The 17,509-nt window shown below is 39.8% G+C and overlaps 1 protein-coding gene across 1 annotated transcript in view; it reads left to right on the top strand.

Moving 5' to 3' along the window:
• Positions 1–1,703: 1,703 nt before the first annotated feature.
• The window catches only part of LOC134443414 (NACHT, LRR and PYD domains-containing protein 3-like), a 61,691-nt gene continuing 45,885 nt past the window's right edge, over positions 1,704–17,509 (top strand). Inside the window, exons 1-3 of the mRNA XM_063193200.1 lie at positions 1,704–1,774; positions 13,209–13,304; positions 13,614–13,686. Coding sequence (XP_063049270.1) covers positions 1,704–1,774; positions 13,209–13,304; positions 13,614–13,686 — 240 coding nt within the window. The remainder of the gene's footprint in view (positions 1,775–13,208; positions 13,305–13,613; positions 13,687–17,509) is intronic.

The following is a 17,509-nucleotide window of genomic DNA, read 5'->3' as shown; positions in this document are numbered from 1 at the left end:
CAAGTAAGTACAAATTCCAGAAAAAACTACTTAAGTACAGTAACGAAGTAAAAATACTTAGTTACGTTCCACCTCTGGATATCAGGTGGGTGTTAGTGAGTAGTGAGTAGGCTACTAACAGCTACTTCACTGGATTTCATTGCTTGGCATACTTGGCTAATGTTAGCATGCTAACTAGCGATTTCTCTGATCAAAAACAAAGCTCTTTTTCTCTCTAATTCCAAATAGTAACCTCATAACTATTAAGCTTTCCATAATCACAAACGGTTGCTGATTAAATCACATAGTTCCAAAACACCCTCTGAAACTCCTGCATCATGCAATGAGTGGTTTAATGAGAACATAATAATCTCCATCCAGCAGAGCAGCACTACTGTTTGCGCTTGCCTCTCTGTCTCTCGAGTGAGTCTCCAAATTCAGCTGTCACTCGTCCCGCCCCCTTTCTCAGAACTGTCTGTTTATTGGTTCACAGACTTCCCAGAGACAGTTGGAAGCGATATTACTATTGGCTGTGAGGAGCGCTTTCGCCACTCTTTGTTGATTGCGACTTCATAAAAAAAAACTTCATATCGCAAAATTACACATAGGAGAGCGCCATTTCGGCGCTCCTTCTTCACATGGCGCTCTAGGCGACCGCCTGACCGGCCTATGCTACAAACCGGCCCTGTTTAAGAGGATATTGTATAGAGCACAATGGAGTCCAAATATTGTTGATCTGGTCTGCAACTCTGTCACTGCACTGTAACAGAGAAAAGTGACTATGTAACTTAAAGTACACAGAAATGACCATGAAATGTCCCTCTTATTAGTGATCCGTAAAGTGTAGCATACCTTGTCAAGCTGCAGATGTTATCAGATTTTTCTTCCTGAAACACAATGTGAAAAATAAACTGTCTAATAAGTGTGACTGCTGCATAGCGAGCTCAAGGACAAACGCAGAGCGCCACATAGCGAGCTCAAGGACAAACGCAGAGCGCCACAGCCAGTGGCGGAACCAGACATGTATTATTGGGGGGGCAATGGGGTAGCCACATGAATTTCACAGGGGCATACTCTTATAACAATGAAAAAAACACTCAAACACTATAGATAGGCCTAAAGAGAATGATATTCCCCCCCTAGCCACCCCTGTAGCTCCGCCCCTGGCCACAGCAAACACACAAACTAAGTAGACAAAGGAGATGAGAGCTAAACCAGTGCACTGGAAAAATACCCATACAACACAGGTACAGTAAATGTGGACTATGGTATTAATATGTAACTAATCTTCAGATATGAATATCACACAGATGGCCCTGCTGTGGCTCAAATGGTAGGGCACTGCACTGTTACACTGGCGACACAGGTTCGTTTCCCAACACGGGGTGATTTCCCAGCCCTCCCCTGTCTCTCTCCCTCTTGTTTCCTCTCCCCTTCTTCACCGTCCTGTATACATAAAGGTTACCCCCCCCACCCCCCCAAAAAAAGCATTTTTTTTTCTCCAAAAAAGCAATTATGTGATTAAAAAAAACGCTTTAATGATGAAGTGGTATTGTATTGACTCTACTAATTCTTAATTCTCATATTTTTGTGTCCTAAACAGTGAGATGCAACAAGCTGGTATTAGTTTGTGGAGAAAATGGATGTCATATAGTCTGCTGATCAGGCAATGAGGTGAGGTGGCGCCATCTGGTGGAGAAAAGGGTCAGTGCGGGCTCCTCAGGATGAGTTCCCCTGGCAACCAGGAGTCCCAGCTGGGACAAGAACCAGCGGGTCAATCAGAGGAATCTCACAGGTAATTTATTCTTGGTTCAGATAGAAAGCACACAAATCTCAAATTCGGTCAATGTCCAGTATGTGTTTCATCATATCTTGTCGCATGTTTTTATTCTGAATTAAAGTAGACAGCAACAGCAGTCATCTTTTTGTAGTGCACACAAATTTATAAATAATAAAACTCACAATAAAAAGCAACAGTAAAAATCGACAGTTGCGTGTTTAATAATTTTATTTCCAATTACAATTTCTTTGGAATTAGATTTTTTGTTTTTTTTTTAAAGGCAAGAATATTAACATTTTATTATGTCATCCACGGGCCGTGGGTAGTGCTGTGTTGGGCTGGGCCGTACAGCCTTTAACCGCCTGGCTGCGCCCCTGTGTGTGTGTGTGTGTGTGTGTGTGTGTGTGTGTGTGTGTGTGTGTGTGTGTGTGTGTGTGTGTGTGTGTGTGTGTGTGTGTGTGTGTGTGTGTGTGTGTGTGTGTGTGTGTGTGTGTCATGTCCCCATTGCCAATGTTACAATTGAATTTAATCTTTTTTTATCATTATGAAGAAAAATAACTCATTCTGTATTTGAAAGAAATGGCAATCCTACAATGAAGTGGGTAAATTAAAAACTCATGAAGAATCCAAATTCATGAAATAAATAGCCTACATTTGAATGGTATAGTTAGGAAATCTCATCTGTCAAGTAGGTCAGCTGGCAAGGTTCTCATCTCTGCAGTAGTGATGTACAGCACTGTGTTTCCAAGGAGGGGACCGGACTATATTGGGTCCACAGTCCCAGCCAGGAGTGCTAGTTGGTCACTAGACTCTGGTGTGTCCAGAGCTCCATCCATGAGGAATAACACAATTACAAACAAAAAGTCCCCTATATGTAGCCTATAATCAAAGTATTATTTTGCTAAAACAAATTAGGTTTACAATTTAAAAAAGTTACTGTGAAATGTCTTTCACAGAATTAGTAAATTGTCTGAAATTGTCTGTTGCCAAACTTCAATGGTTTCCCTCACTTTTTCATTTTTATACATACTGTAGTTGAAATCTGTTAGCTTAGCTATGCATCTATCATGACGTAGTGACAAAACATATAACCAGTTTGATTTGCAGTGCTTACACAATGCTAAAGGGACGATGCATTTTGGGGGACACTAATGATTTACTGTATGTGGGTGTGATGGAGTGACCATCACTAGGGTTGTGGGTGTGTTCTGACTAACATGCCAACGAGCCTGGCTCTTTGGTGTAGCGGTCAGAGCCCCGGTTTACTACTCCAGAAGGTCTGGGTTCAAGTCCCAGCTGGGCAACTCTACTCCCCTTCGCTACAGTGGGAAAGGAAATTACTGTTGTTTTGACACACCGGTAAACTATTTTTGAAGGGATATGAGCATGTGATGAGGATGTAGTAGTGCTGAACCATCCAGCTTATTTTGTCAGAAGGACTAAATGAATGCAAATGAGCCAAAACAATTGAGAAAGATCTACATCATTTATATTTTACTGACTATTTATATGGGGTTCAGTTTTGAAGGAAGAATGAGAATTTTGGGAGATGTGACATTTTGCTAGTTATCTAAAATGGCCAAATGACCAAATGACCATATACGTAGATAAAGGAATGTTATCTCAGTTTCAAGAAACGAGCCAAACCAATTGAGAAAAACTGTAATCAACTATCATAAAATTGCACTAACAATATACACATATACCTAGAAAAAATGATATTAGTAAATTACTTTAATCAGATATGAAACAAATATTCATCTATTATTCAAATTAAACATTTTGCCTATTTCATAAAACACCAATCGGCATCTTAAAACTGTGCACTGGGTGCGACAACTTTTACACGGCCGTGATGTCATACGATTGACTCCCTCGTCTGCTAGTATGGCTGGCTGCAGAAATAACATACATTTGAAAGACCCATATCTCATAAAGGAACCAAACTTATAATCACTGTTGGGAAAGTTACTCAAAAACTGTAATGCACTACTTATTACATGTTACTGTCATTTAAAAGTAATGCCTTACATTACAACATTACTTTTTTTAAAAAGTAAGGCATTACACTACTTTTGCATTACTTTTAGTAACTTTAGCCAAAATGACTGGAAATAGGCCTAAGGATTTGGCAATCTACAGTGCAAATCTATGAGGTGGCATGACTTTCACCTGCCATCCACAAGTCGTTTTGGAAGCCTGCAGACTGAAAACCAACATTTTCAGGAATTGCGTCTTACCCACATACAATAAGGCCTAAGAAAAATAAAAGTTTGGTTCCGGTTGGTTGTCAGGTTTGGTCATCGTCCGGTCGGATTTTTTTTTTTTCCCAATTTTTTTTTCAATTTCATTTTTTTTTTTATGTCCGACCCCCCAACCCCCCACATGCGCCAGATTTTGTCATAAACATTGTTGAACAATGCCAAGGACGATAGTGGAGTTGAGGCTTGATAAGTACAGCTGAAGCTACAATGAAATATAAACATAAATGAGCCAAGAGGCCTATAATATTTTATTTCAATTTTAGTGATGTTTAGTTGAACAAAAGTGAGGGGGGTGCAACGTACTTATTCCCCCCGTCGGATAGCCTACCCTGCCGTGTCCCTGTCTCGTGCGAATGGGATGCATCCCCTCCTTTCCTGACTAATTTGGTGGTGCTATGGCACCTCTTCAAATTGTCAAATTGTTTGTAGGCTACTGTTTTTCGACGTGGAAAGCGGTTTGGGTTTCAAGTACAGTGTGCATTTAACTTAAATGTTCTTGGCGTCCTTATTTTCAATGGAGTCAAAGTAGTGGGCATATAGCCTACCCATCTTGAAAACGAGCAAGCTGGATCTTCTGGATCGGTCATCCTTTGTCAGCCTGCCATTTCGAGAGACGAAGCGTGAAAGAGGAAGCAATGTTCTGCGTGAAACTTTAAAATCTCTGCGCGGACGTAGGCTATCATAGGCAATAGCTGATCTCACGGTGATCCGCGAACATTGTATAAAGAAAACAAAATACCCACACAAAATTTAGTCGAAAAAAAATGCTTTGTAATGTGCAAGTTACTTGCATTGTAACGAGGACATATTACCGATTTTTCCCCCTGTAATCAGTTACATTACTGCGTTACTCAAAAAGGTAATGCATTACAGTAATTAGTTACTTTTGTAACGAGTTACTCCCAACACTGCTTATAATACAAACATCAATATGTCGAAAGAACAAACCTCTAACATTTCGTGAAAAAAACTCACGTTGAATTTAAACCACACACATCTATATTAGAGGCTCTCTGTGATTATGCACCTGCCGTAGGCTATGCCATGGGTAATGAAATGGTCACCATTTAGGCTACAGCACAGGTCCAGGATCGGCAGGCACAAAACAGCCTTCGCTCATACTACACACACTGATAATTATTAAGATGATATCAATCAAATGACACAACAGTGTATGCTTGTGGTAAACTGGAAAATGTTGAAACATGCCTGTTTCGCAGATTAAGAAATGTGGCTGCTGCGCTCTGTCTTTGACATGTTGAAACCTAGCGAAGTGGCAATTTCTGCTACTATAAACGTATGATGTGGTAGCCTAATAGCATGGTTTTAATGTAATCTTAATAAACAATGGCATTATATTATGCCGACAACTTAGAAGTCGGCAGTAGTTATTGACACAGATGTTCGTGCTCGGAGAGGCGATTGCGTTGCATAACGCAATAACTCCACGACCGACGGCCATGGAGTTATAACTACACAGATGTTTGTGCTCGGATAGAGGGGCAATTTCGTTGAATAAAGCGATAACTCCACAACCGACGCCCATGGAGTCATAACTAAACACAGCCTTGACCCGCAGCTCATTGTCCGAGGACCTTTGTTAGCAGAGTGCTACAATGCAATGGCAGAGAGAAATAGCATCTAAATAGCAAGAAAACTACTATCTTACTAATGTGGCGGCCAGCCAGACTCCAGACTCACCCGTCTTCGCACTCGAGTAGTAAGGATCATATCCGACGGCACTTCTAGCTTCACTGAAGGCATTTCTCTGCACAAGTTTCCTAACATCAAAAATACTGGAATTGATGCTGATTTCAACACGACTTCCCGGATAAATTATTTTGCACACAATATCTCGTTTTAATCACAAAGCTTGGAACTTTTGAAATCAGCACCACAAACTGTAAAATTCCGACCTGTAAAATTCCGAAAATGCGACCTTGCCTTTCCTCGTACCAGGAAGTAATATGTCATGATGACATCACTGACAACAGCATTATATTTCAATATCTTGCAAAACCTCAATTGTAAAGTCTTTTTCTCATTTGCAATTGGGATGGTGAATGAAAAACAGTCCCTCAAAAGTTGTTGTGGCTAGGCTGACAGTTGGGAAACTTTAGCGTTTTCTCCACGGAGGAGGGGCCAGGAGGCGGGGCGAAGCCACAAGCACAAGTGGAGGGAGCAAGGTCGCATACTGTAACGCACTCAGTGTCATCAGACATCCTTCCACTGTGCTGCCATCTTGGGAATGGAGAAAATAAACTAACAAAGGATGGTGACTGGGGAAAATCCTAGCCAGCAATACCTACCATTAACCAAACGGGGCACTGGGTGGCTGCTTTTAGATATTAAGGGCGTTCATGATGGTGTATTTTTGACGAGGTTGAAAATTTGCTAGGCAGCGAGCATGCTCACTGTGTCCGCGTGAAGCATCCTGGTTAGAATTGCCGTTCACGATGCAGTTGAAGGGAGTGTCCTCTGCTTGGCAGTCGTGACACATGGCGTTGAACCATCGCGGGAACAAAAGTTTTGTCAAGCAGCCACGTAGTAACAAAAACCTACTGCTGGGCATGAAGACCTCCTCCATGATGTGAGGAATCTGCCGTGATTGGTGTTCATAGCTCATGTGATTCATGTGTGTGTAGTTGAACGTGCTTCATTTTCTACATGCTGAAATGCATTTCATGCTCAAATGCAGCATACTCAGAGTGGTATCATCCATATGTATGGTCGCACAACCCACTTACAACAGTAAAAAAGACAAACAAACCACCATGTCGTTAGATGCTCCATCTTCGCCACGTTAGGAGTGTATGCCGTAGGTTACAAAACCAGTACTATTGCCTGCTCGACGGTTAGAGTAGTGGTTGCGTGCCTGACTTCCATTCGTGAGGTCCCCGGTTCGAAACTGCACCGAAACACAGGAAGTCTTTAGTTGCTGATGGTTAATGTGGAAACAGACCCGTTGCGAGTGACTTATCTTGTCCTTTATGTATGAAAGTGCACGAAACAGAGTGGCCTTTGTGGTTGGCGCGCCATGGTAAAGCTACATATTGAACACCTGGGTTCAATCCTCGCAGGATGGGTTGGCGCTGTTAAGTAATTTTAAAACGGTCCTATCTGAATGACGACTTTGGTCCCAAAACACAAAATGAATAGCCTAAAGTGAGCACTAATTAACTGAATTATTACATGGAAGTGAAGCCAAATCATCACAAATTTAACTAAGAGTCGAACCATTATTCACCGAGTGGCAACCTGTAGCCTGTCTCTACCTCAAGACCATCTGATTTCTCTTCGAGAGGGAGAGAGAGTCTCGGATTTCAGAAGCATGTGCCGACGTTGGTAAGTGCGTCATGGAATTAGCGCCAATATGATTTAATTCCACGAGAGGGCGCCCTGGTACACCCGCTGTAAAAAAGGTAGATCCACCCACAGACCTATAGATCCACCTTCTTTGCCGCTGTTGAAATCTCGTCGTCCTGATGTGTCCAGCTTGGTTGCGACCCAGTTATCTCCTCCTTTTTAAGACCAAGCAAATCACGTTTTGATCAAATCTTTTACTGCGTGGTTGCGACCGAGCCTACTACCAGAGCCATAGAGGAGGAGAGTTAAGTAAATGGAGGAGCAGGACATATATTGCAGCCCCGCCTTTCAACGAGATCGAGGTCGTGCCTAAAGCGGCTGTCTTTCCATAGACTCAACATAGAACCACCACATAAAAAGCCAAAAATATCATCTATCATCTGTCTCGGTAATGATAATCACAACAGTTTTACCATCTGTGATGTTTATCTGAAGTTATACGAACAGCATGTCTTGTCATATTCCCTGCATTGCGTCGCATTGCATTGCTGTGTGCTACGCCCACTTCTAGGAACTAACATTTGCAACACTTAGCAGTTCTGAGACGCTAATCAGCTAATTTTGCTATTTCGGAAGTGGGCCTTAGCACACAGTGGAGACTGCCTGACTGTTATTAGATGGATCTGGATGCTACAAAATGAAATAGGCCTAAATAAATTACAAAAAAAACCAAACCCAAAGTCCTTCAATACAGTAGATTTTATATTTATTTAATTAATGGTGCAAAATAAACTCAGAGCATTATGTGAAATGAGCATGGTCTGTTGGAACACAAAATCTGTGGCAGTTATATATTGCCACGATTCTGTGATGGGAAATTCTTTCATCAAGTAGATCAGGAAATCAGGCTTGACATTGATGGGCAAGGTTCTCACCTCTGCAGTTGTGATGTTTAACACTGTCATCTGTCAATCTGGCAGGTTCACCGGGAAGAAACCAGACACTGGTGTACCCAGAGCTCCATCCATGAGTGATTTGTCTAGAGCAACCCCCCCAAACATGGCGGAAGGGGAAAGGTGGGCAGTAGAAACTACCAGCATTCTTTTATCTTTCTCACGTCCCCCTTTCTTCTCTCTCCTTTTCTCTACCTCTCAAAATGCATACAAAAATTAGACACAAAAACATTCTGTAAATAAATTGACAATTTATTAACTGGAAAATGAGTTGCCCTGTCCTTTCAAATCCATATCTGTTGTAACCCATCATTCTAGAGTCCCTGCATCCACTGTCCCAGCTAGAAGTGGGTGCTCACTAGACTCAATTCACTGTCAATCTGGCAGGTTCACCGGGAAGAAACCAGACACTGGTGTACCCAGAGCTCCATCCATGAGTGATTTGTCTAGAGCAACCCCCCCAAACATGGCAGAAGAGGAAAGGTGAGCAGTACAAGCAACAGCACTAACCCTAGTTTAGTGCACACTAAATAACAAATAGTTCTGGTATAAGAGAAACCTCTAAACAAAGGTTTATATCGCCAAACCATATTATATTTTAAATGTGTCATATGATTATATTGGAGAGTTTTTGTTTGTATCTTTTAAGTTTAGAGAATCTTTAACTTACTTGGAAAGACTGAAATAAATAAGATAATTTTCTATGTGCGTTGAATCAACGCAAAGCTACCCATACAACACCATTTCTCAGAGGAAGGAAGTAGTAATCTGTTTTGTTTTTTCCCTGATCATCAGAGTACATGAGATGGTCATCAGGGTCCAGATGGCCCAGGTTGTTACAAGTACTAGCTTCACTGAAGGCAATTCTCTGCACAAGTTCCCCAACATCAAAAATACTGGAATTGATGCTGATTTCAACATGACTTCCCGGATAAATTATTATGCACACAATATCTCGTTTTTAATCACAAAACTTGGAACTTTTGAAATCAGCAACACAAACTGTAAAATTCCAACAATTAAAATTCTTTTCATATCTTCTTTAAATAACCTTGAACGCACACAGAACACAAGAACAGTGGACGCTAACGGCCTCCTAAACATTAACTATAAAACAGATTGTGAGTGCGTTACAATATGCGACCTTGCCTCCTCCACTTGTGCTTGTTTCCTCGTACCAGGAAGTAATATATCATGATGACATCACTGACAATAGCATTATATTTCAATATCTCGCAAAACCTCAATTGTAAAGTCTTTTTCTCATTTGCAATTGGGATGGTGAATGAAAAACAGTCCCTCAAAAGTTGTTGTGGCTAGACTCACAGCTGGGAAACTTTATCGATTTCTCCACGGAGGAGGGGCCAGGAGGTGTGGCGTGGCGAGGCCACAAGCACAAGTGGAGGCAAGGTCGCATACTGTAACGCACTCAGTGTCATCAGACATCCTTCCACTGTGCTGCCATCTTGGGAATGGAGAAAATAAACTAACAAAGGATGGTGACTGGGGAAAATCCTAGCCAGCAATACCTACCATTAACCAAACGGGGCACTGGGTGGCTGCTTTTAGATACTACCAGAGCCATAGAGGAGGAGAGTTAAGTAAATGGAGGAGCAGGAAATAAATTGCAGCCCCGCCTTTCAATGAAATCGAGGTCGTGCCTAAAGCGGCTGTCTTTCCATAGACTTAACATAGAACCACCACATAAAAAGCCAAAAACAAGGACTAACGAACTTCAACCATCAACTGTCCCGGTAATGATAATCACAACAGTTTTACCATCTGTGATGTTTATCTGAAGTTATTACTAATAACAGTAAGTCTTTTCATATTCCCTGGATTGCATTGCATTGCATTGCATTTGCTGTGTGCTATGCCCACTTCTAGGAACTAACATTCGCAACGCTGAGCAGTTCTGAGACCCTAATCAGCTAATTTTGCTAATTCTGAAGTGGGCCTTAGCACACAGTGGAGATTGCCTGACTGTTATTAGACGGCTCTGGATACTACAAAATGAAATAGGCCTAAATAAATTACCCAAAAAACAAACCCAAAGTCCTTCAATACAGTAGATTTTATATTTATTTAATTAATGGTGCAAAATAAACTCAGAGCATTATGTGAAATGAGCATGGTCTGTTGGAACACAAAATCTGTGGCAGTTATATATTGCCACGATTCTGTGATGGGAAATTCTTTCATCAAGTAGATCAGGAAATCAGGCTTGACATTGATGGGCAAGGTTCTCACCTCTGCAGTTGTGATGTTTAACACTAGAACTACCACGGAGGGGTCAATTGACCTTTTTACCTAAAAGCCCCACAAGGGGGTCATTTGACCCTTTGGACCCCCTGCGGACACTCCTTTTGTTGTGGAAATGTAGCTGTTAGCACCTCACAGCTGTCACTTGAGACACAGAGAGTGTGTGTGTGTGTGTGTGTGTGTGTGGATCATTTCCAATGCCTGTTGAGTGCTGTATCTCTGCATCTGGGAGAGGAGCTTCTTTCACCACCAAATTCTTGAGGGAAGTGAAGCAGTAGTCCACATGCACTGGTATTTATCCATCTAACAATTGCCAGGTTGCATTCACATGAGCCGTTATGGTCACATGGCATGGGAGATTCACACGTTACAGTTTTTCTCGATTGGTTTGGCTAATTTCTCGAAACTGAGATGACATTCTCAAAACAACACGGACAAATCCCCAAACCAACTTGCAATTTCCCAAAACAGAATGGCATTTGTCATTGCTTTCATCAGATATCAAATGCTTTGTACATGTCTCAAATGGTTAGTACATCTCTGCAGATGGATATGTACAAATACCCTTCAGTTGACACATTCAGCATAGATTTAGCACATTTTCCAAATAAATTGACCTTGCTTATCTAAACGAATTAGACAATTCTCAGTCTAATGGTTGCCCTCTCCAAAACACGTCAGCATTATTTCATTGTGTAAGTCATCATATGCAAAGTGGTCTACGCAATTCCCAAAACAGTCAAGGACATCATATTTTAAGAATTTCATTACATAGTAAATGTTCAACAGGTCAGATGATATTGTAACTTTTCTAGTTAGTAGAAAATAATTTTACAACTGTGTATACTACAGTTTCCTCTGTTATTTGGCTAATTTCATGACATTTTTTCAAACGACATTCTGTTTTGAACAATTGCTAGTTGCTTTGGCATTTGTCCATGTTATTTTGTGAATGTTATCTCTGTTTTGAGAAATGAGCCAAACCCATGAGAAACCTGTGATATATGGGCATTACTTTCTGTATATGAATTTACAGTAAAGAAAGATACTGATAAATGTCCTTGGTAAATTATCTGTGTTGTCAAACTTCAATGTTTCCACTCACTTTTTCATTTTTATACATAGTCGAAATCTGTTAGCTGAACGTAGATAAAACACCTAACCATTTTGACTGGCAGTGCTTACACAATGGCAAATTTATTTTGGGGGCACTGATGATATATGTGGGGAAGAAATTTTGTTTTGACACATGGGTAAACTGTTTTTGGGGTGATATGAGCGAGTGATGAGGATCCAAGTAGTTATGCTGAACCATCCAGTTTATTTTGACAGAAGGACTAAATGAATGCAAATGAGCCAAAGCAATTGAGAAAGATCTATGCCATTTTGATGGTACTGACTATTTATATGTGAGACGGTTTAGTGCTGATGCAAGAATGAGGTTTTTTGGGAGGTATACTGTATGACATTTTGCTAGTTATCTGAACTGTTGTGCAGAACTGAAAGAATGTTTGACCAAATGACCCTTTAGTTACAGGAATGTCATCTCAGTTTCAAGAAATGAGCTAAACCAATGGAGAAAAACTGCAATTCAACCATTATCTGGTTGCAGTCATATGATACGTCATGATCACATGGGACATTCACAAGTTCATTGATGACTTATATGAAGAAAATGTGCTGACATGTTTTCAGGACAACCATTACACTGAGAATCAACCAATTGGGATAGATCAGCAAGGTACATTCATTTGAAAATTGTACTAAATGTAAGCTGATAACTGTAGGATACTTGTACATAGCCATTTGCAAGGATGTACTAAATGATTGAGACATGTACAAAAGCATTTGAAATTTGATGAAAGCAATGATAAATGCCATTCTGTTGTGAGGAACTGCAAATTATTTTTGGAATTTGTCCATGTTTTGAGAATGACATCTCAGTTTCAAGAAATGAGCCAAACCAATGGAGAAAAACTGTAACACACTGTCCGCCAAACTGTGCTATCTGTCTTTGCTGCTGATATCTTCATGCAAGTTGCTATTTACCTGTGGTGATTTTGGAGGCTGACAGCCCTTGGGAAGAAGCTGTCTGTCCCTGTTTGTCTTGGCTGTTAGCACTGTAAGGTGTGACCCCCTCACCCCACACACGGCCCCTAACAGCCTCATTACCATAACAAAATGAGTGATTAGTGTATTAGGTAAAAGCCACCGGGTCAAATGACCCCTCTCTGGTACTTCTAGGTAGGCAGAAAAATCCTGGTAGTTCTAGTGTTAACACTTTGATCTGTCATTCTGACAGAGTCACCAGGAAGAAACCAGATACTGGTGTACCCAGAGCTCCATCCATGAGGAGTGATTGGTCAAGAGCAACCCCCCCAAACATGGCAGAAGAGGAAAGGTGGGCAGCAGAAACATCAGCATTCTTTTATCTTTCTCACGTCCCCCTTTCTTCTCTCTCCTTTTCTCTACCTCTCAAAATGTATACAAACAGTTAGACACAAAACATTCTGTAAAGAAATTGACAATTTATTAATTGAAAAATGAATTGCCCTGTCCTTTCAAATCTATATCTGTTGTAACCCATCATTCTAGAGTCCCTGCATCCACTGTCCAAGCTAGACGTGGGTGCTCACTAGACTCAATTCATTTTCAATCTGGCAGGTTCACCGGGAAGAAACCAGACACTGGTGTACCCAGAGCTCCATCCATGAGTGATTTGTCTAGAGCAACCCCCCCAAACATGGCGGAAGGGGAAAGGTGGGCAGTAGAAACTACAGAATTAACTCTAGTTTAGTGCACACTAAATAACAAATAGTCCTGGTATAAGAGAAACCTGTAATCAAATATTGCCAAACCATATTATATTTTAAATGTGTCATATGATTATATTGGAGCGTTTTTGTTTGTATCTTTTAACTTTAGAGAATCTTTAACTTACTTGGAAAGACTGAAATAAATAAGACTTTTTTCTACGTGCGTTGAATCAAAGCAAAGCTGCCCCTATAACACCATTTCTCAGAGGAAGGAAGTAGTTATCAGTTTTGATTTTTTTTCCATGATCATCAGGGTACAAGAGATAGGATGTGAACCAGATACCAGTGGTCAGGATAAGCAACGGGATCTACATCATATTTTTGAGGTAAGGAATTCTGGAGATTCTGTCTGCCTTGACTTTTCTCCCACAACATTATAGACTGGGATCAGAATTCAAAAAAGGGCTTAAGGCATTTGTGAGACAAAATCGGCAAATAGTCTTATTTTGTCAATTTGGATGTGCTGAATTCAAATCTGCCATATGCCTAGCTCTATCTGGTCGCTGTTGACCTCTAGGGGTCATTGAACTTTCACCCTGAAAGCATACCAACTGAACCCAGTTAATCAGGTTTTTAAGCATTTAATTTGTTATTTTTAAGATAAGTGATTATTTCAATTGACAAATGTATTTGTTTGGTTAATATTGGAATGCTAAACTCATGTTTACTTTGCAAAACAGGCTGTTATTATAAGTTAATGATTATTCTGAGGTCGAACTGAGAACACCCTACACTACACCTGCATCTTAAATGATGATACAGTCAGGAGTAAACACAATTCATATTTTTACAAGAATGCTGCTAAGTGCATAGGACAACAGGCCATGTTTAATGACCTTTAAGTAATAATGATCTAATAATCACTAACTAATAATAACTAAAAATTCTTGACGTTGCAATCCGTCGCAAGACTGTCTTAAGACGTAACTAATAGCCAACAGCACAATGAAGGCATCCCTCGGAGTATCAAGAGTTGAAGCATTTTTTTTATTACATCCGGTCAACTACTGTAAGACTGAGCTTTCTCCAGCAAACGCCTTCAGTCACTGATCACACAGCTGTCACTCTTTCTTCCATCATCGTAAAAAGCCCAAGCAAACAGTTTGTCACTTAAAGTTAGAGATAGTACCTTAAGACAGCGCGACGGTTACACTTCCAACACACCGCCATTGTGTTATTGTCCAATAGGTATTTTGGCCCATTTCAGGGTAAAAAAGGGGGAAAGTAGCCTATGAGTCTGTACCCCAGCTGCACTTACTTTCTCCACTCCTTTGCGCTTGTGTTTTGCAAGATTGTTTCAAAGTGTAAATGGGGTTAATTCACACGTTAGTTCACGCGGTTGTAAACACTTGCAACTATGTCAAAAAGACATGAAAGATGATGTAGGAGTGTTTGCTAAACAAAACATGCCAAGTAGTCAGCCTGGCACCAGCAGCTAAGGTGCTTAGACAAACTTTTGATGGCATTTTTTGTTAAAAGTTGTCAACCATGCCAGTTATCAGCACGGACTATGGTTTCAGAATCATCTGGTTGCCAACAAGGAACTTGACCTTTAAAGTCAAATCTGAAGGTCAAAATGTCAAACACGGTCAAATAACAGTGTTATTTAGTTAAAAATTGTTACAAAGTTGTTAAAAGTGGGCAACCATGCCAGAAGTCATCAGCATGGAATAAAGGAATAGGTCAGTATTTTGCATGTGGGGCCTTAATTATGGTGTATCATACACTGAGCTACCCACCTGTGTTACTTTTGTTTGATTTGAAGCCTTCCGTGAGATTATGGGTTTGCGCGATATCCACAAACCGCCATACAACGGGAGTCAGAGGGGCACAGACTTTAAATCCGTCGTACACGCATAAACAGTATTTTCTTATTTTGTTTAGGATCATTGGGATGATACAATTACGCTGCCGCCTCATTTAAATCTTTATATATATAGAACTTGACATCTAAGGTCAAATCTGAAGGTCAAAAGGTCAAACGAGGTCAATAAAAAAATCATTTTTTTGGTGATGTGCTTTCATAACATACAAGTTGTTTGCATGGTACTGTATATTGAATAATTAGTAGGCCTATAATTGAATGTTTGATTTGGCTTATCATGGTGGGGCTCTGGCCTGTCATCCTTAGACATTCATCATAGCTCATTAGCATAAAATTAACTTAACCCTGTGAAACCTGAACCATGAAAGCAATGAGAGAAAATTCAAATTTTTTGGAATTTGCTTCAATATTGGTCCCTTATAAGAAATGTAAAAAAAAAATTCAAAATTTTGTTAAGGTCGCTGAGATATTTAATGCATCATATATGATGCATCAGGCTTTTAATGAATGACAATTCCAATTTCATGACCATTGAAAAATGACTTTTAATGCATTTACAACTTTTTTTTTTATTTAAAAAAGTTGTCAGACAATTTAATTTGAGGATTATCTTTAAATATTTAGTGAGATCCTGCCATTTTTTTAAGCCTATCCTTGTTTTAGCAGGACCATATTTTACATTTCCCACAGCCTGGTTGGGTAATTTTTTAAAATCTATGTAAAAACATAGCTGATCGAATGCTCAACAACCTATTTATGAGTGTAATATAGATCATTATTCATTTTTGATGTGCAATTTGAATATATGGGTCCATTACTACAATTGGACCATTTCTCCATTCACTTCAATGCATTTTTTACGAGATCATAATTTCAACATTTTGCATTACATTTTCAAAATTGCAAGTAAAACCTGTTTCTTAAGGCAATATCTTTGTCTTGAAGTAAAACAACTTGTGTGTTTTGTTAAACGATCGTCGTGGTGTGCTTTGTAAGATTCCCTATGGAGCAAATGCATTGATGGCTGACTTCCTGCCACCGCCGGATGGTGCTTATATGTCTCATCAGTTTTAGCACGATCTCTCTGCAACACGGTGTAAAAATATAAACTCTTCCTTGCTTAATTGCACAAAGCAAGTGTTCAAATTAAAGGATGTAGAGTTATATTTCGGAAATTTGTACACAAACCTTATGCAATTTGACGAAATATCAGCGTCGGTCAGGGAAACCGCTTCTACCCCATTTTCCTGTTTTTCTACCCCATTTTCCTGTTTTGTGGTCAACTTGTTGTCGACCGCTGCTCTCTTGTGGCGGTTTCCGTGTACTGCAGGACGTTTGGAAATGACACGCAGGATGTTTTTCAGATCGATTTTTTTTTGTGTCAGCGTGGAGAGGGCTTTGAATTTGATGAGACATATATGATGCATCCGGCGCGATAGGGTTAAACTTCTATTTTCACTCTGGTCATCTAAATTACTTTATTCTTCATTGGGAAGTAGGGATGCAAATTATCGATTAATTCATTAATCATTAGTTGATAGTCTTATCGATCGACTTACGATTAATTGATAAGCAGCGTTTTCCCTCGGAAATCTCAATGTTTCTCAGAAAACAACTACTATATCTAAAAAATTTAATTAAAAATTGAGGAAAATACCACATTTAAATTATTTCAATTTCAATTCTTTAATCCAAAGGTGATTTAAATATTCCCACTATTCATACCACTCTTCACACACACTCTTCACATGCCCATTTCACCTGGGTCTCTTGTCAGTTGAATTGTCAGTTGATTGCCCCATCAATTCACAGGCTTTCCATAGAAAAAAACAATGACTTCTGTTATTTCTAATGTGCTTCAAATGGTTATAGCAATGAAGGATACCTGCTGATTTGCTATGTCATAGGAAATTAAACCTAGAGTAAGAGTGGATAAAGTATTGCACACTTTTCTTGATGTTCTCATAACTACTGTAGAATGTTCTGTTGCAATTTCCCAGGCTTGACTTTTTGTGTTACTGTCCAAAGCAACATGCTTATCTTTGGGTATTGATCGGTCTAAACATGACTTTTTTTTCAGAAAGACAAAAAGGCAATTGATATGTTACCACCAAGTGATGCATATGGATCAGCAGTCAAATGTATGGCTGCAGTCTGACAAAGTACATACAGCTCCAGGCCTTTTTATTAGAATACCATGAAAAAGTTGATTTATTTCCATAATTCCATCAATAATGTTAAACTGTCATGGATTGTAGATTCATGGCCCAGTTTTTTAACTATTCCAATCATTATTTTTTTCTTTTTATATACGTTGGCCTTCC

Source organism: Engraulis encrasicolus, unplaced genomic scaffold, assembly GCF_034702125.1.
Source record: "Engraulis encrasicolus isolate BLACKSEA-1 unplaced genomic scaffold, IST_EnEncr_1.0 scaffold_31_np1212, whole genome shotgun sequence".
In the NCBI taxonomy this organism is placed as follows: domain Eukaryota; kingdom Metazoa; phylum Chordata; class Actinopteri; order Clupeiformes; family Engraulidae; genus Engraulis; species Engraulis encrasicolus.
This window is presented reverse-complemented; position numbering and strand designations above follow the sequence as displayed.